The sequence below is a fragment of the Gadus macrocephalus genome, chromosome 7 (genome assembly GCF_031168955.1).
Source record: "Gadus macrocephalus chromosome 7, ASM3116895v1".
Taxonomy (NCBI): Eukaryota; Metazoa; Chordata; class Actinopteri; order Gadiformes; family Gadidae; genus Gadus; species Gadus macrocephalus.
Window position 1 is genome coordinate 25815255 of NC_082388.1, and position 27715 is coordinate 25842969.

At 49.3% G+C, this 27715-nt stretch overlaps 2 protein-coding genes across 5 annotated transcripts in view; one reads left to right on the plus strand and one right to left on the minus strand.

The window, feature by feature from the left end:
* Positions 1-896: 896 nt before the first annotated feature.
* LOC132462104 (plastin-3-like) lies at positions 897-21054 on the minus strand. Of its 3 annotated transcripts, XM_060057708.1 has the most exons (17): positions 20890-21054; positions 19621-19662; positions 15110-15212; positions 13480-13631; positions 10737-10866; positions 9339-9471; positions 7638-7719; positions 7046-7211; positions 6748-6890; positions 6370-6465; positions 5009-5204; positions 4464-4542; positions 3971-4088; positions 3519-3649; positions 3008-3131; positions 2572-2696; positions 897-2142 (listed from the first exon to the last, which is right to left on the minus strand). In XM_060057708.1, exons 3-17 carry the CDS (start codon positions 15168-15170, stop codon positions 2010-2012), a joined length of 1869 nt encoding a protein of 622 aa, XP_059913691.1. In that variant the 5' UTR covers positions 15171-15212; positions 19621-19662; positions 20890-21054; the 3' UTR covers positions 897-2009. The 3 variants fall into 3 exon arrangements, with proteins under 3 accessions (XP_059913691.1, XP_059913690.1, XP_059913692.1); XM_060057707.1 differs by lacking the exon at positions 19621-19662; XM_060057709.1 differs by lacking the exons at positions 19621-19662; positions 20890-21054 and adding an exon at positions 20598-20772.
* A 745-nt stretch (positions 21055-21799) lies between these two features.
* Positions 21800-27715, plus strand: part of LOC132462101 (transcriptional regulator ATRX-like) — a 36661-nt gene continuing 30745 nt past the window's right edge. For both annotated transcript variants that reach the window (XM_060057699.1, XM_060057700.1), the window contains exons 1-9: positions 21800-21986; positions 23356-23441; positions 23582-23634; positions 24083-24126; positions 24209-24336; positions 24885-24995; positions 25179-25288; positions 25430-25497; positions 25599-27478. In XM_060057699.1, the coding sequence (XP_059913682.1) occupies positions 21967-21986; positions 23356-23441; positions 23582-23634; positions 24083-24126; positions 24209-24336; positions 24885-24995; positions 25179-25288; positions 25430-25497; positions 25599-27478 (2500 nt within the window). In that variant the 5' untranslated portion in view covers positions 21800-21966. The remainder of the gene's footprint in view (positions 21987-23355; positions 23442-23581; positions 23635-24082; positions 24127-24208; positions 24337-24884; positions 24996-25178; positions 25289-25429; positions 25498-25598; positions 27479-27715) is intronic.

The window sequence follows — 27715 nt, forward strand, 5'->3', positions numbered from 1 at the left end:
ACGGCCTCATCTGAAACGACCACGTCAACCGCCACCAGAGGGACTGGAGGCTGGAGAGTGGATAGCAGCTGGGGACATCATCTTGGAACCGGGAGCCGCACCTGCCAGACACATTATGGTCTGCCCTCAGATCTGTGTCCTTCAGGAGCAGGTTGGGATTAGGGCTCGTCTGGCTCAACAACACCTACAGGTCAGAGTGAGGAGGACATTGGGGATCGAACCCAGAACCATTTGGCTTCGAGCTGAACACCCTGACCCCTAGAGACTGTCTTGAGATGTTCCGGTACTGGAAGAACAAAATGGAGTCATCGTTGGCTGAATAAAAGAATGGAAAATAGCAAGACAGCCAATTAACTAATGGATGGGTGAATTGTATGAAGAAGTATCTGCTCCTTAATGATAGGAGGACCAGGATGGGTTTAGAGTCTCCCCCTGCAGTAGAGGCTCCCTGGAGCCTGCTCGGACCTCTGGGAGTGGACCGTCAGAGAGGAGCAGAGCCCTCTAGGGTGTGGTCCCAGGGAGGTGCCTCTGGGAGGAGTCAGACCCCGCCCCTCAGCACGCCATCTGAGGTGAGGGTTTCACTCCACCATCACCCACGGGCTAGCTCCCTCGACGTCAACATAAGGAGCGCCAGAAGTTTGTTTAATCATATCCTGAAATGGGACTGGGCTTGATAACAGGCTAGATTATATTTTGATTTTATGTACGTCATATATATTCACATTTTACAAAAATTCCCTGACATTGTTCCAAGATAATTTAAAAAGCCCCCCGTTTTACCACCTGGTGTGATATTCATGTGGAAGCCAAATCCCCTACCCTTGATGACATCACAAGTGAACACAGACACTTTTTACTGTTAACAGTAACAGTAAAAAGTAACACACAGACAAAGATTTATTTTTTAAAGACTTATTTATTGTTTATGTATAAAGCATTTGCGTAGCAGGCGTGACCGTTAACATATCACACGGTGCATCGCACAGCGTCACAAAGTTACCTGGAATGAGACGATTTCTTTATATTTGCTAACAAGTCGAATACAAATTGTTTTATAATAATAACGGGAGGAGACAAGACAGTTCAAAGAGCGGCTTGGGGTCGTCGTCACGACGACAAGGCACGGCGGAAATCAAGGAAAAGCAAAAGGTCAGATCCTGTTTCCATGGTAACAGTCTGATTCGTTGTCGTCGTCAGGCCACATGCCAGAAGGAACGACACACACACACACACACACACACACACACACACACACACACACACACACACACACACACACACACACACACACACACACACACACACACACACACACACACACACACACACGCGGGATTAAACACTGGCATCCTTAAGGTTCAGGGAATCATGACATCTGTAGGCGTGGTAACCATACAGGAGATGAGGACCAGCCGACGACTGTGGTACTTTAACCAGATACCACTTCAATCTTCACGTGCACGTCTCTAAACTACTGCGACAATCTTTTAGGATTTTTTTTTGCCAAATCAAAATTTGAATTTCAATATGAAATTTGAAAAAAATATTATTCAATATTTTTTGGCCATATTGAAATTTCCTTTGGTACGAAAAGAAGGACTGCGTTACGTCTGGTGGACATCTTTTAACTCCTCAGTCGGTGAGAACAATACAATGTAAACAACCTTGCAGCTGGAAACGCACACACGGTCACAAAACGATACCAACGAACAGCGTTCTTACGCGTCGACGAGGCTTCCCGCGAGGCGCCAACACAATTCCCTTCATTTCCGTTTCTTTCGCAAAGCAACGCGGCAGCGCAGGCCACCTCTTCCCGGACCGCCGTACGACTTAGTTCAGCACCCGGCCTCGTCCAGGGAACACGTGGGGGGTGGGGGTGGGGGGTGGGGGTGCTGTCCGCCACCCTGACATCATCCATATCCTTCCTGGTCGTGGGGGGGGGCGCTCCGTCAAAGAGAGGGGGTGGGGGTGGGGGCGGGGGGCGGGGAGGGTCACGGGTCACGGCCCGTCTACGCCCGCTTCATCCCGCGGCCCATCAAGCAGGCAAACACAGTCATCACCATCTTGGGCTTGACCTCCTTCAGGTCCTCAGGAAGGGCGTAGACCCGCGCGCCGATCTTCCTCGCCATGGAAACGGCGTATCTATGGAAGGTAGGAGACGTCGTTTACCCGTCAGCACTGTGGGGGCCGATACAAGTGCAAATTCCATTCTATTTTCCTTTCTTAAAAAAATGTACTCTGCTAACAAAGCAGGACAAAACAAGGGATTTGGTATTTTAAAAATGAGGAATTCTGTGCCAAGAACTTTGTGTGTGTGACCCAAGGTCAGGTGAAACCATCTGCACAGATTCCTCTTTAAAGACACGATGTGAACGTCTGAAAACTTTCTTGAACATTGGCTAGCCCTGTAATACAAGAAGCCTAAGGTATTGTTCACGTTCTTCGCCTCTGGACCTGAGGGAATCTGTCAACGGCTTGTTTGAATCTACCTCAGGCGTGTCTGTTCAGCTCTTTGTGTTCCTGCGGTCGTGCAGGAACAGCATGTATGGATAATGTTGGTTTGAGACCTACTTGGCGTTCTCCAGTTTATCCTCGTCCGATAGGTCGCTGGTCTTCACCAGGTCGTAGTTGATGCTGCCGGGCTGGATGGAGTCTATGAGGTCCAACACGGCCAGACTGCTGCTGATCTCCCGGTCCTGGAGGTACACGATTATCATAATGACTTATTATTACCTGATCCCAATCCAGCCAACATCACCCTCAGGACTGGACCTGCTGATCGGGCTTAAAACTATCCATTTGCTACGGCGCTTTTACATCAAAATATTAAAAGCAAACTAAGTTCATAATAACAATAAAATGATCAGAGACTTAAAAAGCGTAAGCTCCTTGTAAAACTTTCTATCCAATAAATTGATCAGCAAGCATCCAGACTTTAATATTGTATTACTGCAGTAGACCATGAAGTAAAGAGTATTACTGCAGCACTTTGTAGAACTGGACCCACCTTAAAGCTGTTGATCTTTGACGTCTTCCCAGCCTCGGCCAGGGTGCTGTTCACCCATCTGACGATGATGTCATCGTTGGCCTTCTGCCCGTCTCCCAGATCCTCCAGAACGTTCAAGGTGTACCTGGAGCGTGGAGGACAAGGCCTTCAGTCTGGGAAAACTGCAATTTTGGCAGTACTCTGCCAGTACTTCACTTTACAGTGAAGATACGGCAGCAGACTGGTTCTGTACTAGCATCGTGGTAGCACAGATATCATAGGGCTGCATTGTCAGGCGTTCTCTGCCTTAATCAACGACATGACCAATCAATCAAATACATTTAAAGAGAACTGCCTAAGTTCAGAAGAAAGAAAAAAGAAAGTTCTCTTTTCCTGGAATTTCTCTTTCCTGGAAGGGTTTTGGTTACAGCTTCAGATTTGATTAACGCAGCGGATCAAAGGACAACTATTCCTGGTAGAGTCTAAGTGGTTTCTAAGTGTTTTACTGGATGACCCAGGAGGCGTTCTTCACCTCCTCATCAGCTGCCAGACCAGCGCCAGCGTCAGAGTGGCGTTCCCATCGTTCAGGTCCTGACCTCCGATGCCCACCAGGGAGAACTTGGCAGACTTCCCCAGATCCACCGCGTAGTTACAGTTCTCCAGCTACACAAAACAACACCATGGAGATTATAAAAAAATAAAAAATAAAAAAAAAGTACAAAACGTATATATGTAGATCTTAAAACGCACAAAACAACGAAATACGTGTACGTGTATTTTGAAAGCATGAAATGCCACAACATACAAAACACGGCATTTCATAAACGTACAAAACACAGCATTTCGAAAAACGTACAAAACAAAATCGTATATAGCCTACATAACAAAAAGTGTACACCCGACGTATACACTGACGTCTGAACAGATCCAGCAGGTCCCAAGAGATAGAGCAGGTATAAACAGAGTTGATTGACAGCGGTCTACCTTCTTCATGTTGGTCCCGATCTTGGGGTACGGGGGTCTGTTGACCTTGTTGCTCCAGTCCACAGGAACCTTGATCTTCTCATACAGCTGGAGGATGACCATCGCATCCTGAAGGTCCCTACAACACACACAAACACACACAACAACTTTAGACACAAACAACACAACAAGGATCATGGGACGGCCGGTGTTTTGCCTCGACTTTCGGTGTGTTAAAGGGGAGGGTCCTAAGTTGTACAATGGTATCCTTTATGTAAATGAGGGCGTTGTGTTACACACATATGGCCATGGGATCAGACAACCAATGGCAGAGCCGCAACACATTTCATTTCCTGGTTTAGAACTCTTCCACGGACAGCGCAGGCCTCCGGCCAGGTGAATCGTGGGTTGAATGGCAGCAGGGTGAAGCTCTGGGTGAATCGTCTGGTACGTTTGGATGCATGAACCAACTCGACAAGTTGATGGAACCGGAGAAGCTCGTTCTCTTACGTACCCGTAGAGATGATTGACGTGTGGGTTCACCCCCAGGGAATTCATCCAGTTCCGGAAGGTTCTCTCCTCTCGTGTCTCACCTGTAGAGCAGATGAACGATCAGACCGGGACTAAACCCTAAACCCCGTCCCCAGAGGTGTCCAGCCTCTTCTGGCCTGGGATCGAAACTTGTATGTTGATCCTATATATCTGTACATTTTAACCTTTTAGTCTACTGTAATATCAATAATGAAGGTATGAGCATAGCAACACAGTAGTTAGCTTGTGGCTATCAACCTTCAGGCAGTCTGCTCAAATCGGACAAGTAAGAGCGCTAAATATCCACATTTAGGGCATTCGTAATCGGCAGACGCCTTTATCCAAAGCGACCTACAAGAAGTACATTTGTCAGAAGAAAGAAAAAATATATATCGCCTTCGCTACAGTAGGGATGTTCATAGAACCAAGTGCCAAGCACTAACAATCACTAGGTTAACCCATTTCCTGTACACAACACAGGAAATGGGTTAATGGGTTGGGGGCACCACCCTAGCTAGGCAGACTCACCCTCCAGCAATCCCCAGTCGATGTCCTCCCCCTCAGGCTTGGTGAGCGCCGGGTATTTGTTGAAGAGGTTGGCCACGAACGCCAGGTTGAGCTTGGGGTTGCCGCTGACGACGTCGGTGGGCGTGACGAACTGACGGCAGCCGAGCAGGTCGGCCTGCTGCAGCATGATCTCCGCCCGCTTCAGGTCGTCCTTCTCCTGTGGGGAGCGGCACTGCGTTAGCTACGGCTAGGCTAACATCACGATGTTAGCTAGAGCTAGGCTAACGACATGATGTTGATAGAGCTAGGCTAATTACGCGATGTTAGCTATGGCTAGGCTAACAACACAGCGTTAGCTAGAGCTAGGCTAACGACATGATGTTTGATAGAGCTAGACCAGGGGTCGGCAACCTGCGGCTCCGGAGCCGCATGTGGCTCTTTAGCCCCTCAGCCGTGGCTCCCTGCAGTTTTCTTAAAAAAAAAATAATAATATATATATATATATATATATATATTTTTTTAAATATATATCGTCAACTAAACGAGGTCGCAATGAATGCGCAATTGCGCTACCGTGAGGGGGGGGAGTGAATGACAAAGCTTCGTTGATTTGCAGGTGGCTAATCCCAGTAGGAGTTAAATCTTTAACTGGCATCTGGCATCAGGAAGTAGCCTAGATGCTGCCATTGGCAGGAGGCGGGACATGCCAGTGAGCCGCCAATCAGCAGCATCCACCGTTGACAGCCAATTGCACGAACGAATACTGAGCGAGAAGGGTTTACAGCATTAAAGTTCGTTTTTTTTTTACAGAGTGTCACAAAAAATGCCTGTGCGGTGCGCAGCGTTAGCGTCTCCGGAGGGGGGAGGGGGTGCATTAAAAAGTTTGCGGCTCCAAAATTTTTTTTTTTGCGGGAGATGGGCCAAAATGGCTCTTTTGATACAAAAGGTTGCCGACCCCTGAGCTAGACTAACAACGGGACGTTAGCTAAAGCTAGGCTACCATCATGTTGTTGGATAGAGCTAGGCTAACAACATGATGTTAGCCTAGGCTCCACAGTATGATGTTAGATATAGCTAGGCTAACAACAAAGGTTGGATCCAGCTTCGGCTACGATACAATAAGCTAAACAAGACAAAGTTAGCTGAAACAACGCAAGGCTACCGTAGCTTCATCTACACGACTCTCAACAACACTAGTTACCACCCATGTTAGCCCTCGCTAAGTTACGCTAAGTCACGCTGCATTAGCTCCAGAAATGCTACACTAATCCAAATGGCATTACATGCAGCCAAGCTACACTCGTCTACACTAAGCCACACGACGCTTCCTCCAGCTACGCTAGGTTAAGCCGAGCTATCTCGGTCTGGTGGAGAAACCTTACGCTGAAGCCGGCCATGCTGATGTCGATGCGCGGCTGGTCCTCCTCCGTGCCTTTAGGGGAGATCTGGTTCAGAAGGTGGAAGTACGCCCTGGAGTCCTGGAAGACGAGAGGTCAACATAATGCCCAAAATTAGTCAAAAGGTGTCTCGAGGATATGTTAGGACCGTGTATTAAAGAGTGCATTCAGTGTAGGCTTTTAGTCTGCGTGTGTTCATGTGTGTATGTTTGTGCGTAGTATGCTTGTGTGTATTCGCCGATAACCCTGTAAAGGAACCAATATTTTAGGAGTCAAGCACGGTAGAACGCTCCACGTCTACTGGATGCTAGCGTCATCGCTACTAGCTAACATCCTGATGATCACAACAGTGCGTCTCCCTGCCTTGATGTCGCCGCTGAAGTTGGAGATCTTCTGCCAGCCGGCGTTCTCCAGGTGGAAGTTAGCCCAGCGGAGGAGCAGCTCCTCTGGGGACAGCTTCATCAGGTCCTCCAGGGTCTCCCCGTCCCGGAGCAGAGCAGCGAGGGCTGGAGGGGGGAGCAGGAGGAGGAGCAGGAGGAGGAGGAGGAGGAGGAGGAGGAGGAGGAGCAGCAAGAGGTCAGTTATACCTTGATGGCTGAAAACACCAAACCCCCACACAACGCCTGGCGTCGGAGTAGGCCTTTCACGCGTGTGCACGCACCTTCGTTCCGGCTGAGCTCGATGTCGGCGAACAGGCCGATCTTGATGATCTGCCAGAGCAGACCCAGCACCAGGTGGGGTTTGCCCTCCTTCAGGTCCAGAGCGCCGATGTTCACCACGTGACATCCGATGGCCGAGGCCGAGTTCAGAGCCAGGTTCAGGTTCTCCTACAAACCACAGCAGAGGAGTCAGGAGGAGGTGACGGTCACTTAATGTACGCACTTATTGTACGTCCTGGCAATTTATGTACACACTTATTGTACGTTGTACGTCCTGGCAATTTATGTACGCACTTATTGTATGTCCTTGCACTTAAAAATAGTACTTGGCATCGTATAGCGTCTTATCCTAGCTATCTTTGTTGTGTACGGGGAATGGGTCAACCTAGCGATTGTTAGTGTTTGGCACTTGGTTCTTTGAACATCCTTACTGTACCGACAGAGCTATATTGTTGTTTCCCTTTCTTCTGACAAATGTACTTATTGTAAGTCGGCCTGGATAAAAGCGTCCGCTAAACGCCCTCAATTTAAATGTAAATGTGTTCCTCAGAACCAGCAGACAGGGCAGGCTGGGGAGACGGTGGCGGGACCCACCTGCGTGGTGAACGGTGTCAGCTTCTTCTTGTTGATGGTCCTCTCATCGATGGTGTCTGGCACGGACAGGTTCACCATCTTACTGCGAGGGTAAGGGAGGGACTTTAGACTCGACACCTCATGTCCAGACCCAACAAAGACTTTTAGGAGAGGAGCTGCAGTAAAACACGTCATTACGTCCTCGGAAAACAGGTCATTAACACGCATCTATGCCAGTGTTTCCCCCAGTAAATGTCTCAGTCAAGGTGGTAAGCAGTTGGTGGTGTTGTTGGAAAAATTTTGGGGGTATTTTGCTCAAAGATGCCAGTACGCATGAATGAAATAAACGACTGTTTATTTCCATATAAATAAACAACAGTAGGTACAAATGTTGTGCAAACATGCAGATTTTTCGGCCCTCGGTGTGAGGGAGGGGTCCGTTAAGTCGATGTTTAATCATTTAGTCCAAACTACAGTAGGCTACGGGCAAACCTGAAGTCACCGTCGTGACATTTCATATACGTCCCGTGTGTGTGTGTGTGTGTGTGTGTGTGTGTGTGTGTGTGTGTGTGTGTGTGTGTGTGTGTGTGTGTGTGTGTGTGTGTGTGTGTGTGTGTGTGTGTGTGTGTGTGTGTGTGTGTGTGTGTGTGTGTGTGTGTGTGTGTGTGTGTGTGTGTGTGTGTGTGTGTGTGTGTGTGAAAGGGAGGAACTTATTTGAAATCGGCCGTGCGTGCCTGTTTGTTGTTTTTGATTTAACAATATATAGGTTTAGAGAAATCTGGCTTTCAGAACTCAGTGCCTACCCACTCACTGACCTCACCGCACGTCACTGGCGGTAGATTGACAGGTGACGATGATAGACTATGCAACAATATATTCAACCACCAGATGTCCCCGTCTCAATTACACTCAAAAAACTTTATTGGCACGACTAATGTTGTAAACAGTATTACCTGAGTATTACGAATGCCATTTTTTATTTTTTCATTTTTTTATTTTTTTTTAATTAATTTATTAATTTATTTATTTATTTTTCAATACATTGGTAGTCAAGGCGGGGCCCTAGTCTTGTTAAGGCGGCCGCCTTAACAAGATAGTGCTGGGGGAAACCCTGTATGCGTAGGCTGATCCGGGTAGGCACATGACCATGCATTTATATTTAAAGGACAATTCTGGTATTTTGAACATTGAGCCCCCTTTCTGGTATGTCTGGGATGAAAAAGAGGGGTTAACACCGACATTTTGAATATTGGTCCCGTCTCCAGTATTTGGCTGATTTCGAATCGCCCCTGCCTGCTTCACAATGGCTGGCTATGGGCATTCACAAACGTGTCCTTAAAACGCCCCTCAACGTTCGTTTTTTCAGAAATGTGAAACTCCCCGAGTGGTTAGTGGTGTTCGTTGATGTTCCTCATCAAATATTGTAGCGAAATACAGTTTCTGTCTTGTTTTATTTGGCATTTTGGAAATCGGCATTTTGGAAATGAAACGGAAACCGGACCGGAAACAGAAACAGGGGGGGGTTGTAGTCTCTTGACAACAGTAGGCCTAGAACCGAGCGAACGGAGACCGGTTTCATTTACAAAATGCACATAAGCATGCATTTATATTTAAAAAAGTTGATCACAAGTTAGTTGAAGCTACCCCACTTTCGGGTCGCGAGCCTCAGCCTGACCCCCACTGACGGGCCCCGGGCGGTGACGTGGCGCGGGCGGGACTCACCAGAGCAGCACGCCGTCCCCCATGGCCCCGAACAGGGCCTCCGTGGTGGGGTCCATGGGCAGCAGGTGCTGGCAGTCAGGGTCCTTCTCCAGGGCGGAGTTGATCCAGTTCACAAACGCAAAGCGTTCCTCCTCTGCACAACACATCACAGGGAGCAGGGAGACGTGTTTGACCGTTGTTGGAGTCGTTAAAGGGGACACGTTATACCACCGGGTGTGAGTGTGATTCGCCTTGCAAGCCGTTTCGAAAATCTGCCCTCACTAGTGGGCGTGTCCACCTAGATCTGTGCTGGATAGATGGATTTACCTCAGTCCACTGGGTAGGCTGGTAGACTGATCCATCAGGCACAGATCTAGGTGGACACGCCCACTAGTGATGTCATATGGGGCAGATTTTTCGAAAAGGCTTGTAAGGCTAATCACACACACACACCTGGTGGTACAATAAGTCTCCTTTAAGCTTTAATCCAGAGCGATGTGCAGCATATCACAGTATATATCGCATGTCTTTGAGGAGCACGTAGGTTTTCGTGGACCAGATCCTTTGGGCTGGGAGACTACAACCTAACGACTTCACCATCCTGGCCTGGCCTGTTCCCTCATCTCGAGACGCAGAGGAGAACGGGCCCCCCAAGTCTACGGCCTACCCCTGCTGTGGAGAAGGGGAAGGAGCATCACCCCAACAACTGCCATGTCTGTGAGAAACCAGACCAGGGTGTCTAGATCCTACTAGACCAGGGCCTCTAGATCCTACTAGACCAGGGCCTCTAGATCCTACTAGACCAGGGCCTCTAGATCCTACTAGACCAGGGTGTCTAGATCCTATTAGACCAGGGTCTCCAGATCCTATTAGACCAGGGTCTCCAGATCCTATTAGACCAGGGTGTCTAGATCCCATTAGACCAGGGTCTCTAGATACTATTAGACCAGGGTCTCTAGATCCTACTAGACCAGGGTGTCTAGATCCTATTAGACCAGGGTCTCCAGATCCTATTAGACCAGGGTGTCTAGATCCTACTAGACCAGGGTGTCTAGATCCTATTAGACCAGGGTCTCTAGATCCTACTAGACCAGGGTGTCTAGATCCTATTAGACCAGGGTCTCCAGATCCTATTAGACCAGGGTGTCTAGATTCTATTAGACCAGGGTGTCTAGATCCCATTAGACCAGGGTCTCTAGATCCTATTAGACCAGGGTCTCTAGATCCTACTGGACCAGGGTCTCTAGATCCTACTGGACCAGGGTGTCTAGATCCTATTAGACCAGGGTCTCTAGTCTCTAGATCCAGCTCGAACAAGTCTCTGGTCTATTGTCCTACTAGACAGAGTCTCTGAGAGGCTGGTCCTACCAGACCCAGGTCTCAGTCCTACCAGACCCAGGCCTCAGGTCTAGGTCCTACCAGAGAAGGAGTGCTGGGTTCCTTCGCTGGACTGTTCAGAGGTTCCCCCAATGGCCAGGATCCCCTCCTTCCTGTTGATGGCCTTCCTGAAGCTCTTGGCGATCTCTCCATTCTTCAGCTCCTGGAAGATCTGTTGGAGAGACACGTATTTTACATCGGGGTTGACTTTGTGCTCCAAGTAACTGTTCGTGTTCACTGCAAATTAGGCCTATGACCTTGTTTAGGGAGAGAGACAGACAGGCACAGATAAAAGATGAACAGAGAGAGACAGACAAAGAGAAAGAGAGAGAGACCGAAAGAAGTGAACAGAGAGAGAGACAGACAGAGAGAGAGAAAGAGACCTATAGAGAGACTGACATAGATAGACAAACAAACAGAGACAGAAACAATGCCATCTTTGAAGTGTCTTTGTAAATACATTGACTTTCTGCCTCACTGTGTGTTTTATCGACGTTGTTCTGGGAGCAGCTCTGGCTAACGGTGTCCTCAGCTCTGACTCACAGCTCTGACCGCTGGACTGCAGGAGGCAACAGGAATGTCTGCTCGCCATGAGAGGACCGCAGGCACTGGTTGAGTTACTGCTGCTTTAACACACGACAACCCAAAACTAAAACACGGCCAAAAAGCTGAAAGCAGAGCCCTGTGTTCCAGCACTAATACTCGTTATACGACGAGGACGGACAAAGTCATGTTCCCCCTAAAGTAAAGAAAGCGGTACACTTTACTTCCTTTTGAAAGCTATGTTACTTATATTTACGGTGTACCAAACAGTATATCGAAGCTTTGCTTGTTCTCACTTCTCCATCTCTATGGATAAAAGCGTCTAAATCTACATGTATCTACATGCGTGTTGAGAGGATACACAAGATCCATTGTGACGCGCCGTTTTATTCTCTTCCGCAGAATGAAAGAATAGAAATGGAAGAGGAAGGGGAGAGAGATGAGGTAAGCTAGGCGATGTGAACATTCCTGTTCTACGTGAAACACTCCAAACCACCCCGGAGACGCTGGTTTCCTAGCCTCCATCGGACGATGCTGTTCAGAAACGGTTTACCCGCACACCACCACAAACACAAACCCTGCCTGAAATAGAGAGGCCACCAGGACAATCATGACCGAGCAGAAAGAAACCCTTTTTCCGCTCATTGTGCAAAGTCATCTAAATGTACCCACGTTCAGACGATATTCATGTTTGGGGGGCACCGCCTTTCCGCCAAACAAGTTAGCAGCTCTTTATCTTTTCATCAAGCCATGAAAAGTTAAGACATTCCTCCAAAGTAGCTCATAAGAATGCCATTATTTTTATCTATCTGCTTTTGTACCGCTAAACGATAAGCGACATTGTTATGGAAGCGTCATGCGATAAAATAGCAGAGTATCTGGAAAAGCGCTCGTCTCATCTGAACACGCCATGAAAAGCACCTTAAATAGAAGCCAACAGCGGAGCTCTCCACATCCTGTCCTCACACATTCAGGACTCCACATTCAGGAGCTAACCTCAACATATTTCAGGATGCCAGGCTGTGACTGTTGACTTTACCAAGAGGAACACTGTGTGTGCTGTTCACATTTCAACCTCCAACAGAAAGGGTTCAATGTGGAGTTTAAAAAACAAGCATACTACAGTACTACCATTAAGGTACAGCAACATAGTACTGCAAGATTAGACTGTACTGGAGTACAGTATCACAGGAATAGCACTACGGTACAGAGGCTGTACTGTCCCTCCCATCGTCTAGCAGGAAACCAGACACTGGAACACACACCACTTTGCTGGCCTCATTTCCTCCTTCCCAAACTGTGTGCGTGTCTGCGACAGAGTGTGTGTGTGTGTGTGTGTGTGACTGTATGAGAGTCTGTGTGTGAGTGAGACTGTTTGTGTGTCTGACTGTGCATGTTAGGATGGTAGGGGAGTATGTTGTGTATGCGAGTCCGGTGTGTGTGGGCGAGTGGGAGTAAGCGTGTGTGTGGGAGGATTGTAGGGGAGTATGTTGTGTATGCGACTCCGGTGTGTGGGTGTGTGTGTAGGAGTGTGTGTGTGTCCTTGAGGGTTGCAGGGGGTTACCCTGCACCCAGGGACTGCTCCCCTCCCAAGTCCCTCTCTAAGTGGTCCGGGCAGGCTCAGCGCCCCTCCTAGGAGAAGTGGGCTGAGTCAACCTCCTCACAACTGGGAAGCTCTATCAGCAAACCGGCCAGACCGGCTCCACCGGCCCTTCCTGGACCTGCTCCGAGCAGAGGGCCAGGTATACAGTCGCCACCCGCTGCTGCCTCCACTCATGAGGAAGGACTTTTTGCAACCTTCCCTCATAAGACACGTTCACAAACACACGTGTGACGCACTACGCAAGTCCATTCAAGATTCTATCAATCAGAGAGGATTACATGCATACACACACACCTAGGAGTGCCTACTTAATCACCCTTAGGTGTGCCAGAAATAACACACATTTTACTCTCTATTACTACTCGATGATTTCCTAACAACCTTCTAATATATCACATAACCTGGGTTTGCTCGTTTTGTGTGACCAGTATCTGTCGGCCCCCATCGCCCGCCTATCGCCCTGGGGAGGAGGACCTTCTCCTGGGTTCTCCTCCAGGTCTCCCCTCTGGTTTGGGAGGTTCTCCTCGAGTCTTTAGAGGGCTAAGGGTTAGGGGGGTCGTATCATGAGGGCTGTGTAGCCCTTGGCGACCAGAACTAGGACTAAAGGGCAGGACTTGTTAAAAACACAACTGGACATACCGACACAAACTCGTCGAAGCTGATCAGGTTGTCGTTGTTGCGGTCCAGCCTCTGGATGATCTCCCGGACCCGGAACCCCGGCAGAGGCAGGTTGGCCTCCTTGAAGAGGTCATGGAGCTCGAAGGCTGAGATGGAGCCGTTGCTGTCCAGGTCTGTATGAGCAGGGACACGGTCAGGGGCAGAGTCACACAGAGTCGGGGTCAAGGTCACTCAGGGTCAGGGTCAGACAGGGTCAGGGTCAGGGTCAGACACGGTCAGCGTCAGGGTCACACAGAGTCGGGGTCACATAGAGTCGGGGTCAAGGTCACTCAGGGTCAGGGTCACACAGAGTCAGGGTCAGGAGGGTCAAGGTCAGTGTTAGGAGCAGGGTCACGACACAAGATCCATAGAACACGACTTTAGTGAGACGTAACTACTTATTCTACCCATGTAAATTATATTTTCTGTGCCTTTCTCTAGACCGCATTAGAAACAATACCGCGTGTGGAAGGGCCACTTTCCACATGCAAGGTTACTTTGACATTCAATGAAATGACTACAAGTTTTAACTTGTATTAAATATTTTTTTAAAGTCTTGATTTGAGAGATACACATATTGAGACTGGAGAAGTATGGACTCTTCAAACCTCTTCTGGGGATTTCATTATTAAGTGTGCCCTGTAGTCTTTGTTTGTGTTTGATGGACTATAGTATGTATTTTATCGACCGGAGAGGGAGGGAGGGAGTGAGTGAAGGGTAAGTGAGTGTGTGACTGGTATAGGACCATAGGTCCTATGCGGTCGCTACAAGGTGTATTTCCTACATGCTCAGTTTTCTTGCATGTTGAGCTACCAATTGAAATCTAATTAAGCCAATAATTAAATATCTAAACCAGGGGTGTCAAACTAATTTTAGCTCAGGGGCCACATGGAGGATAATCTATTCCCAAGTGGGCCGGACCGGTAAAAATATGGCATAATTATGTAAAATTAAACATGCTGTGAGCACACCAAACACAGGTTTCCCATTTACTTCCGTGAATAAAAAGGACGATGACCATTTTTCTTGGAAAACTCTGCACTCTGTGTCCACTTTTCGTCTTTTTGACAGAGACATTTTGGGGCAATGAGAGTGCCAAAGCGCATAATGTTGAAAGTATAAGGCAGAACGACAAGGTAGCTCCGGGCTAGCTGCACTACTGTTTATACTTGCTCCCTGATCAGCCCCGGTATAAAGTTTTCTTGCTTAACATAATTGCTATTGCGACTTCTAGTGGACACATTAAGAAGTTTCCTTCTTTGAAAAATATAGATCATTTTACGTTACATTCCAAAGCGACTTCCAGTTACACACAATTGTCCAGTAGTTCAATGTACAACAAATTAATCAGTGCCAGTCAATGCAATCCATGTAATGCTAGGAAGGATTTTTATAAAAAAATGTATTTATTTTTTTATATATATATATATTTTTTTTACAATACTGTACTTCACAATCATCTCGCGGGCCGGATTAAACCCGTTCGCGGGCCTGATCCGGCCCGCGGGCCGTACGTTTGACACCCCTGATCTAAACCATTGGAATACACATTAAGCATGCATGAAAAAAGGCGTTGCATTAACATTCATACGCAGCCGTGGGTCAAACTTACCAACTCTCGCAAAGGCTTCTCTCAGGTCCTCCAGCTCCTCTTTGGGTATTTTTCCTGCCATGTCCCCTGATTGGCTTAGCTGGGTGATTGGCTTGGATGGGTCCTGTTGACACACAACATGAGAAACCCTGAATCAGGGCCTCGGTCTGCAGACGCCAGCAGGGAGATGGAGATTAGCTGATCCCCCCGCACCACTCCCTAAATAACCCAGACACCGTTATCGCTACTGCTAGCCATCAGCCTAGTCAGTGCTAACATTAGCACAAACCCTAGCAGGCACTCCTGCTAGATACCACTCTAGTCTGGGCTTATGTTAGCATCCCCCCCCTGTCAGGTACCGCTGCTAGCCATCAGCCCAGCCAGCAACAACGCTAGCCACCACCTAAGTTAGAGGCCGCTGTTAGTAGCTAGCAAGGCTTCTGTGTGTAGCCCAGCTAGCAAGGCTTCTGTGTGTAGCCCAGCTAGCAAGGCTTCTGTGTGTAGCCCAGCTAGCAAGGCTTCTGTGTGTAGCCCAGCTAGCAAGGCTTCTGTGTGTAGCCCAGCTAGCAAGGCTTCTGTGTGTAGCCCAGCTAGCAAGGCTTCTGTGTGTAGTCCAGCTAGCGAAGCTCCTGTGTTTAGCCCAGCTGGTCACTGCAATCGGTGATCTGACTCACCTCCCTGGCAGAAGACCTTATAATAACACAACAGGACAGACTCAGACTTACTGGACTCAGGTCCGCAGACCTGAAAACCCCCGGTCCAGTCACTCTGAAGTGAGTCATAACCGCTTGGCCTAAAACCAACAGCTTTGGAAAAAGAGCTGATGCATCAAATAACAGATTGCTCGTAAAAGTACAAAACTCACTTCAGGCTCTTGGACAGAACTGTTGAACTTTACAAGGCCGCTGTTTTACCCTCCTACCGGTGGATGCTGACCTACCCATCGCAAATCTGGGTGGACACTCCCCCGTGTGATGTCACTAAGGGGTCAATGTTGATATGGCTAATCAACGTCCCCCCTGTCGGGGGAAATAGGGACCCTACCAATAGTATTGTGTCCAGCAAGAAGGAATTACTGCTAAAATATGTGACAAGGCATGCAGTCTACGATAGCAGCAGATAGCAGGACCAACCGTTATGCTAGCTATGCTCGCGGTTGAAACAATGAAACCATGGTTACAAGGACAGAGATCAGACAGACCATCTCGACGGATACGAAAGGTTGCCCCCCTTTCCCCACTCAAAACAGGAACACCAAACAGGAACAAACCTCAACAGGTGCGAATGAAAACCAAAAGGGGAACAAACCTACACGGGTGTGAGCACCAAACAGGAACCAAAACATCTACCTGTAGGAACACCAAACAGGAACACGCATCGGTGCATGGCCGCTAATCAGGAACCCACATCTACGAGTCACAACATCCAATCAGGACGCCCGGGGCTGTATCCGAGGGAGTCGGCCGTGTTCCGGGTTTCAGAACCATCTGCGATCCCGTTCAAAAACACGACATTCCTCCGGGAACTCCTCTGAATGGGCTGCGGGAGCAGGAATGCACCCTGGTTAAACGGGGTGACCACGCTCCAGTAGTCGAGGTGGAGGGAGCAGGGAACGCTCACTTCCTGCCCCCCCCCCCCTCAGTCTCTCAACTCCCAGAACCCACTCCCAGAAAACACAGCATTCCTCCTGGAGAACACAAAATGTCTTCAAACTCAACTGATCCGGGGGGCTTGGGCAACCAGCAGTTCAGGCGAGGGCTGTGGCCCACTCTGGAGGCTTCCTCCCCCAGTTAACCTGATGAGTCTCATTTATAAATACCAGACACTCACCACAAGTTACCAGAGGACAACATTTTGACTTGTTTTCTCTGACAAGAGGCCAAGAACACTGTTGCCGACATTGAACGGAAAACAGAATAGCAACCAAAGGGTTCTGAGGCTTGATGCAGTGTGTGGACTTCTTCACCTGACGAACCACCAAGGAGATGAACCCATTAAACGTAATAACATCATGGTTTCTTTCATGGCCGTCGGAGGGTAAACAGAGAACATGAACGCAATAAGCCCGTGGCAGAGGGCCCTTCGAAGCTTACACTCAATACTTTCAGTGTCATTTACGTCACGCTGCCATTTTGACTACAAAATGAACGCCCGCCTTCACCGCCGCTGAAAATACAAGAATTGCTCAGAGGTCATAAATCAGCGTAAACATTGGACCGGGCTCATTGTGGGGCTGCCGAGCTATTCTACCCTCCTGGGTTCGGCCCGTGGTCCCCTGGTACCACAAGCACACATTCAGACACGCAGACAATGGACAACCGCTGGGAGACCGCAAGCGCTTCCGTGAATGAAGCTATTGATGGTATTCAGGAAGGGTATGATTAGGGAGCGACCATTAGGAGCACGGGAGGTGACTCAGGTTTCAACTACAGGCCGTTGGGTTGCGTTTCTGATTGCTGCTGAAAACCCCCCCCCCCCCACGCATGCCATCACGGGCCATCACGGGCCATCACGGGTCGCTGACGGATGAGATTTACTTTGAGTCCCTGTGAATACCAAAAGACAGCTTCCACACGGCGCTCCCAATTCGGGGCAATTACAAAAACCCTGACCAAGGCAGTAGGAAAATGACGAGGCGGACTTGTCTATATTTACCCTGCCCTCATAAGGCTGTGAAAAGGAGACTTCTGGCGTGTCTGGACCATGTAATAAAGAACTACAAACATTACCTCATCTGCCAGCCCTCGTCACTGCCAGGGCAGGGGGGGGGGTGAGACCAGCTCAAGCACAGCCGCGCCCCGGGCCCAGATGGCGACTGACAACTGGGTAGGGGGGGGTAGTATTGGTAGAAGAAGAAGAATGGAGGGCTTGTCAGCGCCGTCGTAAAACCAGGGCGACAGATCTCGTGAGGAGCAGCAAGTGTGCCCCGGGCAGCCGGCTCTGGGACAACAGTTGTCCCGGCCGTTGGACAGCTGGAGGGAGGACACACACACACACACACACACACACACACACACACACACACACACACACACACACACACACACACACACACACACACACACACACACACACACACACACACACACACACACACACACACACACACACCTCCGGGCGTTGTACGGTTGTATGGTACAACGCACACGTCACTGTTGTTTAAATGTAAAGGGAGGTAGCTGATTTTCTGCATGCGAACGAACGAACAAAAGAACACAATATGATCCAATACCAAAACAAACCAGAACGACCAGAGCAAATCATGCATGCATGCATGAACAAAACCATTTTGGTTGAACTATACCGGGGTCGACATGGAGGAAACTTAATGAGATCTACAGTATTATAGCCTGAATGTTTGAATATCTACACAGGAAGCGTGGTCAATCGTTAAAACAACAAAACAACCCAAGTAGCAGGCGAGCAGTGAAAAAGTACAGGCCTCAAATGCCCCGCCCGAAAACGGTTCTCCCTGGCCTCTAATGGTGCTGCCGGTCAATTAAAAGTTTAGAGTGGTTCCCAGATGGCGGAGGAGAAGGGCGCGCTGACTCACTCCGCCCTCTCAGCCTTCCTTCCACTCAGAAACATGGGACATGTGGGGCACACACACGCATACAAATAGACTGTGCGCCCCTCCCTAGCGTTCTGCGCTTGATGTGCACACGCCCGTCTGCAGGAACACAACACTCCTCCAGCGGCTGTGTCACAATCACATGCAGATGTGAGGCGAAACAGGCCCGCCGAGACCGATGATGGACGCAGCGTTTAGACGCCACAAAGCCCGCCCTGCCCCGTCTGACGGGAAGTGATAAGCAGAACCGTGCTGACAGGTATGGAAGTGGTGGCAACGAGCAAACAAACTCAGTTTACACAAGTGAACACTGAGCGCATAGTCGCCACGGCACATTGTAAACCGGCTGATTCAAATGCAAAGGGACGCCTGTGGCCATAGCTCACCTTAACAAGGGTATCTTTTTCTTTATGAGTGCAGTACAGTAATGCAAAGTTAGCCGCTGGGGAAGGTGTCCCCTGGAATCTTTGAGATGCCACCCAGGAATGTAATTAGACTCGTTTCTGAGGCTGGGCGCCTGGCTGCCACTCCCACACTAACAGTTTACGAATGTAATGAACTAAACTATTCTTTGGCCTACTACAGGTATATCAGGTTATAGTTCTGCCTCCAAGGCAACTCCCATTAATAGTTAGCAACTACATTCTTCTTCTCGAGAAAAGAATTCACCTAGCCTAGTCAGGTTAAGTCCATATCATACTTCTAGCAGCTAACTTACCAACGCAAAGCACTATGAACTGAACAATACTTCTAGAGGCCCAAGTATGAACCCAAGCCTTTGGGTCTTCTCCCAATCCAGTCTATGATATTTACCAACAAACTTTTCAGCCCATGCCAACAGCAGAGATGCAAATAGCCATACAAAATAGGCTTAGAGTGAAAAAAAGCGAAGGAAGGATAGCGACGGCAGACAAGACCGGAGTGTAAATAGCGTGCCGGCTAAGCCCCGAACAAAGCGCACCTGTGCAGGGAGCCTGTTGATGAAGATGATGATGACACGGACCTGGAGGATGGAGTGAAACGTAAGAAGCCTCCAATGTCTCTCTCAAAGGCCGCCTTTCACCATCCGCACTCAGGTTCATACCGCCGGGAGCATGGGGAGAATTAGTGACCCCCAACTTAAGACTAGAAGACCGCAAATACCAATCACCTTGAGGGGGAAGAGAGATCTGAGTCTTTACCTACAGTGACGTCATGGGTCGGAACTTTTGGGGACTTTCGATGTGACATAACTTAATTACTTACAGTTATTGATAACTGTACACAAAACATTGTCAATACGGGTCAATCAATATATATTCCTGTTCGACATGATGCAAACAACTACACCTAAAATGTGTCTCAGTCACGACAACAAATGGACAACAAACGATGGAACTTGTGTCCCATCTAAAAAGGGGACACCACAATGTGTAGACCACGCCACTAGCGGTTAACTCAACCCGCAGGTGAGGAGCGTTCACCTGTTTAAACAAAAAAGCCCTGGCCCCTGTTGTGATGAGCCGCTAAACCAGCCGTTCAGAGTCAACAGAAGAACCATGGCTGAGCGCCCACTACGTACACTGGGGAGGGGAGGGGTAGGATTCAAAGCCGTTTAACCACCGTGTCGGCGATTATGGACGTTATTAAATGACTGATCTCAAGTAGGCCTACCAGGCTGCAGCCATTCAATAATGTCCATAATCACTGATATAATGTCCATAATCACTGAAGTACCATCCTGCAACCAACCCTGTTGCAGTACCTACTTGAGATCAGTGATTCAATAACGTCCATAATCACTGATCTCAACTACCAGGCTGCAACTTGAGACCAATGATTTAATCAAGTCAATAATCACCGCAGACTCCCGGTTATCCTGTCCGGAAAAGGTTCACGCAGGGTCACCGATGCTCTTTGAAAAAAACGTAAAATTACATTAAAGTGTGACTTGGTTACCTTTCAAATGGTTTAAATTAAGTTCACTAGTAAGAGCTGTTTAATGTCCTCCTATTGCGTGATATCGTCGCACCGTTTGCTTTGAGATAGTGATCACAGCACCAGTAGTAATTCAAATTGAGACACTTTGTTCACCCTAGAAACCAGTCGGACCATCTCACAGCAATTTTGCGGCGAGGAAGCCACCGAACAGGACATGCATGTTTTATACCACCACCAGCAAACAACAAAAAAAGACAATTCTGGCAGAAATGTTGGAGTAATAGCAGAAAGCAGGCAAACCATATCATACCGTGCGTTACTGCCCAACTTCAAAAAGTATTCGATACTTTCGCAGCTTTTTATCCAGAAAGTGTTTCTTGCTTTTACTTGCGATGCGCTGTGAGTTTCCAGACAGCTTCCAGTGTGGAGCGGAGATCCGTCCTCCCGCGTCCACGTAGAGGCCTAGTAGAGCGGCTGGAATGTTCCCCCGCCCCGCCGCTCTGACGCGGGCCCCGTGGGTCCGGGCCAACCAAATAATTGATTAAGCATGTTGCTTCTGGTGTTTAAATACAATATTCTAGACAGTCAGACAAAACATTGTATAAGACTTGAAACGTAACGGATTAATGCAATTTTATTATATGTATTTAGTTGAAAATCCTTTCTTTTGAGGGATATAGCCTACTTTGAAGTTTCAGTGGAGGAAAATGTACATCAGATGGGGAAATCGATATCTTTCCCGCCCTCTAGTGGTTTGATTCGGAGAAAAAGGATAATGTTCTCCAAATGACACTGGTTCTATAGATTCTTCTATTAATTCATTTATTTTGGCAAATTAAATATGTTGAATAGGGTATTAGATCTAAGCAGAAATGCATGTTTACATCCAAGTCAATGACAGAGTTTGAGACAAATTAAATAACCTTGGCGTATTTATTTCTTGGTTTGTGAGGTCCAAGTGTAAAGCTGCATCAAGAGATTTATGACCACTAGAGGGCAGCTATGGTGAGTTAAGCAACGTCAACCTTCTACCATTTTCTAATCAAATACACATAATAATAATCCCCCAAAAAATACATACTGCACTACGCTGTCCATATTAGGACTAGTTCATGGGTTTTCTGTTTGTATCCAAGCAACTTGTACCACATAATATTACAAGTTCTGTTGAGAGGCAGCTTCGGTTTTCTGAGGCGATAACGTCCTACTTTCCCGTCGCCCTTTGAACGCAGCATCACGTCTCCTTGGCGCCATGTTGGCTGAGGCTCTGGTGGTCCGCGGCGGATGAATGCAGCCCCTGATGAACCATTGTCACATTTTACCCCATAACACGGCTCAGAATCACCGCTCCGGATGACAACCCTGCGCGGCCACAACCACACTCGACATGTCTGCGGGGATTCCCGGGTAACTGCACGGGGTCGGGGTCTGCCTTTTGATCGGCGAGGTTAACGTGTAGCACTGCTATCACTGGAGCTATTAGGGCTAGGCTAGGTGATAGGTGGCCCGGGCTTAGGCAGATAAAAGGGGGATATGAAGGTGTAGCCCCCTGGTCGATCCACTGTTTCGATACATGACGGGTTGGGGTCCAGCCTGACTTAAAGCTGGCTGAGGACCCTTGGTTTCATATCGGGGATTGGTTTTAAACAACATCACTCGGTCTAACTGGTACTGGGTACCAGTGCTCCCCAGACCGTGTGTGTTACACGTTACAAGGGAGTTCTAGTGTAATGTGAGCTGTCAGCTTCCTGCGTCCAATGAAGGGTATGACTATGTTGGATCACTTTGACATGGACTAGGTCTTGACTAATAAGAACACGTTAGTTAAAACGTTAAGTAATTGTGGAAACTGACGGCAAAGTATATTGTTATGCGGTGTTAATGCGACGTTCAGAACAACATGGGACATTACAACACATATGGTTTGGGGAAGAAGTGTATAGTTACAGCCCCAAAACATTGGTCAGAAAGTTAGCTCCTCAATATTCGAATAATACTTAAACCAACCCAACCAACATTACTCATTTGCCATTATGGTCAATTCTGCTTTTCCATGATTTATCATATTTACGATGCTCTGCAGATTAGATATCAGGAAATTACATTTCCAGTGACGCCATGGATCTTCCACAAATATTTACCTTCAGATACTAGCGATGTTGATTAACTTCGAAATGAAATGCATCATAACATATGGGAGGGTCCATCCAGATGTGTATGGAAACCTGATCGTTGATGCGTCATATATCTGGGAGGACACTCCCACTTGTGATGTCGCCAATGTACATTTTGAATGTTTGAAATTCAGCTGGACCAGACCACATTTTAGTTGTAATAAAAGAATGTAGCCCATTTATTAAACCGATAGATGGGGTTCGAAACAGAAATAAACTCCTGGAATTTTTATTTAAAGTTGCATTTTTCTTGATAACTGCCTCAAAGGAATACTCTCAGAATACGTTTTTTTTTTTCACAGCATGCAATCTTTTCTCCATCAGCCCACTACTCTATTTGACTGAGTGGCACTTGAATGAGTACAGCATTCCAGATTCTCCAAAGTAAAGCTATTTTAGTGGTTTCATCCATCAGTAAACCATGAATAAAGAGAAAAAAAAAAAAAAAAAACGGCGATTTTGTAAGAGCTTCATTCAGACGTTTACTCAAGCGAAGCTTCGGTAACCTCTAGTGATGTCCCACAGTGATGGGACTAAATGTAAATGACTCCAAATGTAGCTCTAACATGTGGCTCTGTGCATCACCTTCTCTGTGTTGTTAGCCAACCTGCAAGCAAGCTCAACGTCCTGGTGAATAAGCTGCACGAGTTCCTCGCTCATCCTCCACTTGAGGAGGACATACCAGAAGGTACGCAACTCAAACAAGGTGGATTTACTCATACAAAACCAAATAGTTTTAATAATGAACGGAAATCAGTGAACTAGCTGATTTACTACTATCCTTTCAACTATTAACTTAAATCTCTTAACTCATCATGTTTTCCACAGGACTTCAAAACGGGGGCCATGGTTTTCCAAATTCAACAAGTCGGACTGCTGAGGTGATTTATACTACTTGTATTTTATTATTACTTTATTACATGATTAACGTTCAGCTCCCTCGCATCAAGGCTAGTTCATGTTTGCCAATATTGTGATAAAGATAATGAACGTATTTATTTAGTTGAATTGATGGGCTTCTGTTTGGGGAATCTTTACAAAGATAAACTATAGTAAACATCATTAATAATCACAGATGGCAAATGATACTGGGAAGGAATACATAAAACATGTGCAACAAGAATATGCAACAGTTCAAATCCATATAAGATACATTGCCTGAATCCAAAGCAAGTAACCCAAGATCTGTGTAATTAGTATGATTATGATTATTATATTACTGTTATCCAATTATTCATCTTTTGTTACCGATCAATGTACTTCTATCTGCTGGAATATCCAGTCATAGTCATTAACATAATTGATATGGTGTTGAATCTCACCTTACAGGAATCAAGACCCAAAGAATCGGCCAGGTCTTCTGGATCAAAGAGGTGGGAGGGCTTTTGATTAGAAACCAGATTGAGATGCTAAAGTGGTTGAAAGGTGGTTCAAGTCTTTCCTCCCCCGTTACAGGAAAGCCTCTGTTGTGGTGAAGCACTCCGGACTGGACGAGTCTGGGGAGTCCACGGAGAGCGAGGAGGAAGGGGAACCTCTGTTGGTCGGTTCTAATGGACACCTGGACATCAGCAGACTTCCTAAAGGTGGGTGGTTCAGTGGTTCCTACACAGGTTGGAAGTCCTTTAATTGCGGTCTTCCTTGATATGTGAGTCCGACTTTTTGCCAAAGTCCAAATGTACCAGGAATTCTCCTTGAGGGTGTAGGTGTGGGCAATTATTCGGGGATCAAAAAGCAGTTCTAGAACGCTAAATATATAATTTTAAATATGGTTTGTAGACTGGGAAGTTGTTTCGAGGGGATCCATAAGCCACGTCACTATCAGCTCAAACCATATCTGCTGAATGTTCTCGTAGCAACTGTAGTTGGGACTACGGAGACATTTCAGGTTTCAAGATTCCCCCGTCTGTAATATTCCCCAATGAACGCCGTGATGATGATTATGACAGATATTTTATTCGTCCCCTTGGGGAAATTCAGGCATCCAGTAGCTCACAAGGTCAGTCAACAGACGGTACAAATTGATAATCAACAAAATGGACACCAGTAGAAGTCAATCAATCCTTACGTGTGCATTGGCAAGGAAAGGTGGGATTGTCTTGTTAAGCGGCGCTGGTGTGTCCTCTCCCCACAGGAACCGTGCTGGTCCGGCCCGAGGCCGTGGGCGGCTCCAGGGACGACTTCAGGGGCCCCGAGTTCCGCAGGTCGGGCGTCTCCCGGAAGGAGTTCACCAGGAGACGGGGAGGTCAGCTCACACTCCAAAACCCGAAATGTCCTTCCTTCTGTGTGTCGGTGGGCCAGAACCACACCGGCAGACAACGAACACCTCAGAGCGCCCCTGAATTGGTTGAATTCAGGTGTTCTCAAGAGTTTTTCGAATTCAGTCCCGAGAACGTGACGCTTAATTCATCGGTTTGTGTTTCCGCAGCGGTCGGGCATTACGAGATTGTGAGCTGCACGGCGTGCGGTCGGCAGGTGAACCACTTCCAGAGGGACTCCTTCTACCGCCACCCCATCCTCAGAGTGCTCATATGCAAGGTGAGTCTTCCATGGCTTCCACCTACCCACCAGGAGCATAACTGTCGCCGCACGACGACCAGCGTTCCGATTGGTTTGAGTGATGACGACTGAAGGGGCGGTTCCGTTTTTAAACTCGTGTGTTTTTTTTCGCTCCTCAAGTCTTGCTTCAAGTATTACTCGAGTGACGACATAAGCAAGGACGGAGATGGGATGGACGAGCAGTGCAGGTACGGTGCCCCCGCACACGCCAAAAAGGGTTGGAGCCGACGTGGTCCAGAAGACCCGCCCACCCCCCCCCTAACGTGTGTTTCCCGGTCCCGACGTGCAGGTGGTGCGCCGAGGGCGGGAACCTGATCTGCTGCGACTACTGCAGCAACGCCTTCTGCAAGAAGTGCATCCTGCGGAACCTGGGGCGCAAGGAGCTCTCGGGGATCGTGGAGTGCAAGTGGTACTGCTACGTGTGCAACTCCGAGCCCCTGCTGGACCTGGTGGTGGCCTGCGAGAGCGTCCTGGAGAACCTGGAGAACCTCAGCCGGCACCAGCACCAGCAGCGGAGGCACCGGGAGGAGCCCGAGAAGGAGGCGTTCGCCGCCCTGCCCCCGCGGCCCCAGATCATCTCCTTCGAGAAGTGGGACCACAGCGGCATGGACGGCAACGTGGTGTTCAACTACAACGCCCTGGAGGTCCCCAAGGGGCTGGTGAAGAACGCCAAGCAGCTGGTGGACTCCACCAACGCCCTGAACGCCACGTTTGTGGAGCTGGTCAAGAGCGTGAGGAGCGACAAGCGCACCCGCGGCGCGCGGCCGCTGTACCTCAAGGCCTTCCTGCTGGTGCTGAAGGGCCTCCGGCGGTCCCACGAGCTGCTGGAGGAGAGCCTGAAGGAGGTGTTCTGTGACGTGGACCTGGTGGACTGCTGCGCGGCCGTCCTCCGCCCGCAGCCGGACACGGGAGTGGAGCCGCCGCGGGGCGACGCCGGGTCGGCGACAGAGCTCGCCGACCGAAGTCGTTTGACCGACCTGCAGAACCTGGCGGCCGAGCATCTGGAGAAGGACGACCCTGAGGTCAAGGGGCTGATGGACGAGGTCCAGACCTTCTACGCTGAGAAGGCTGCCTCTGAGGACGCAGCTCAGCCGCCGCAAAGACCGGCGCTCTCAGCCCCGAAGGCAAACCTGAAGCATTCTCATGGTTTGCTCAAAAAACTAGTATTGAAACTCACACCTGTGCCTGTGGAACAACAACAACAACAACAACAGGAGCAGCAGCAGCCGGAAGCTCCCGGTGCCGTCGGCGAGGGTGTGCAGGTCTCCGACGAGGTCAAAGAGGCGTTGGGAGCGGAGGCGGAGCCTCAAGACACCGGCGTCTGTCTGATGAAGGACGCGGAGGAGAGGGCGGCGGAGGCCCCCGCCGAGTCGCCGCGGCCGGAGGAGGAGCAGCCAGACAACCGGCGGTGTCCCAGGGTGAAGACCACGCCCCTCCGGCGTCCCAGCGACGTCAAGGCCCAGCCCTCGATGTCCACCGTCGACAGCGGCAGCGACTCGGACCCCGAGGGCACGGCGGCGGCGGCGGCGGCGGCGGCGGCCGACCTGGCCTCGGACGCCTCGGCCCCGGGGAGGGACGACGGCTCGGAGGAGTCGGACGAGGTCCCCGCCGCCCTGCTGCAGCGCGCCGCCATGACGGCGCACAGCTCGGACGAGGACGCGGCGGCCCCCGCCGCGGCGCGCCCCGCGCAGGTGAAGAAGAAGTGCCTGATCCCCATGTCCCGGGCCACGCCGCTGTCGCCCAACCGGGTCTACCGCAAGCGGAAGCTCTACTCGGAGGCCAGCGGGAGGCGGGCCAAGGCGCGGCGGGTGGGCTCGGGGTCCTCCTCCGACGACGACCCGAAGGAGGCCGAGGAGAACGCCGACGGCGGCGGCGGCGGGGGGGTTCCCCCGAGCGCCGAGGTCACGGGGTCCCGCGTGGACCAGCGCGGGACCGCGCTCGAAGACCCGCCCGCCGCTAGCGCGCCCACGCCGTCCGGCAACGGAGCCAAGCTCCCGAGGAAGAGCCGGCGCCCCTCCTCCCCTTCCTCCTCCTCCTCCACCAGCGAGGGGGAAGAGGCGGGACCGGGCGCGCGCACCGGATCGGGGAGCGAGTCGGACGACCAGCGCATGAAGACCATCACGGAGAACGTGTCCTTGCTGGGAGCCTCGGGGTTCCAGCAGTCCTCCGGTAAGAGCCCTTCTACTGTTGCCACGGAGACCTGCTGTGTGTCTGAGACGGGTTAGCATGTAGGGCCTCTCGATTTGGTTCGTCATCGGGAGGTCACGCATGAGAGCTTTGGTCACGTGTTGGGATCTCTGACATCAACTCAATTCTACCCGAGAGAATCCGTTAACAGTTGGACCACTGTTTGTATTGTCTTCAATAGCGGTTGAAGATAGCAAATGCTACTAAAACGACTTTAAC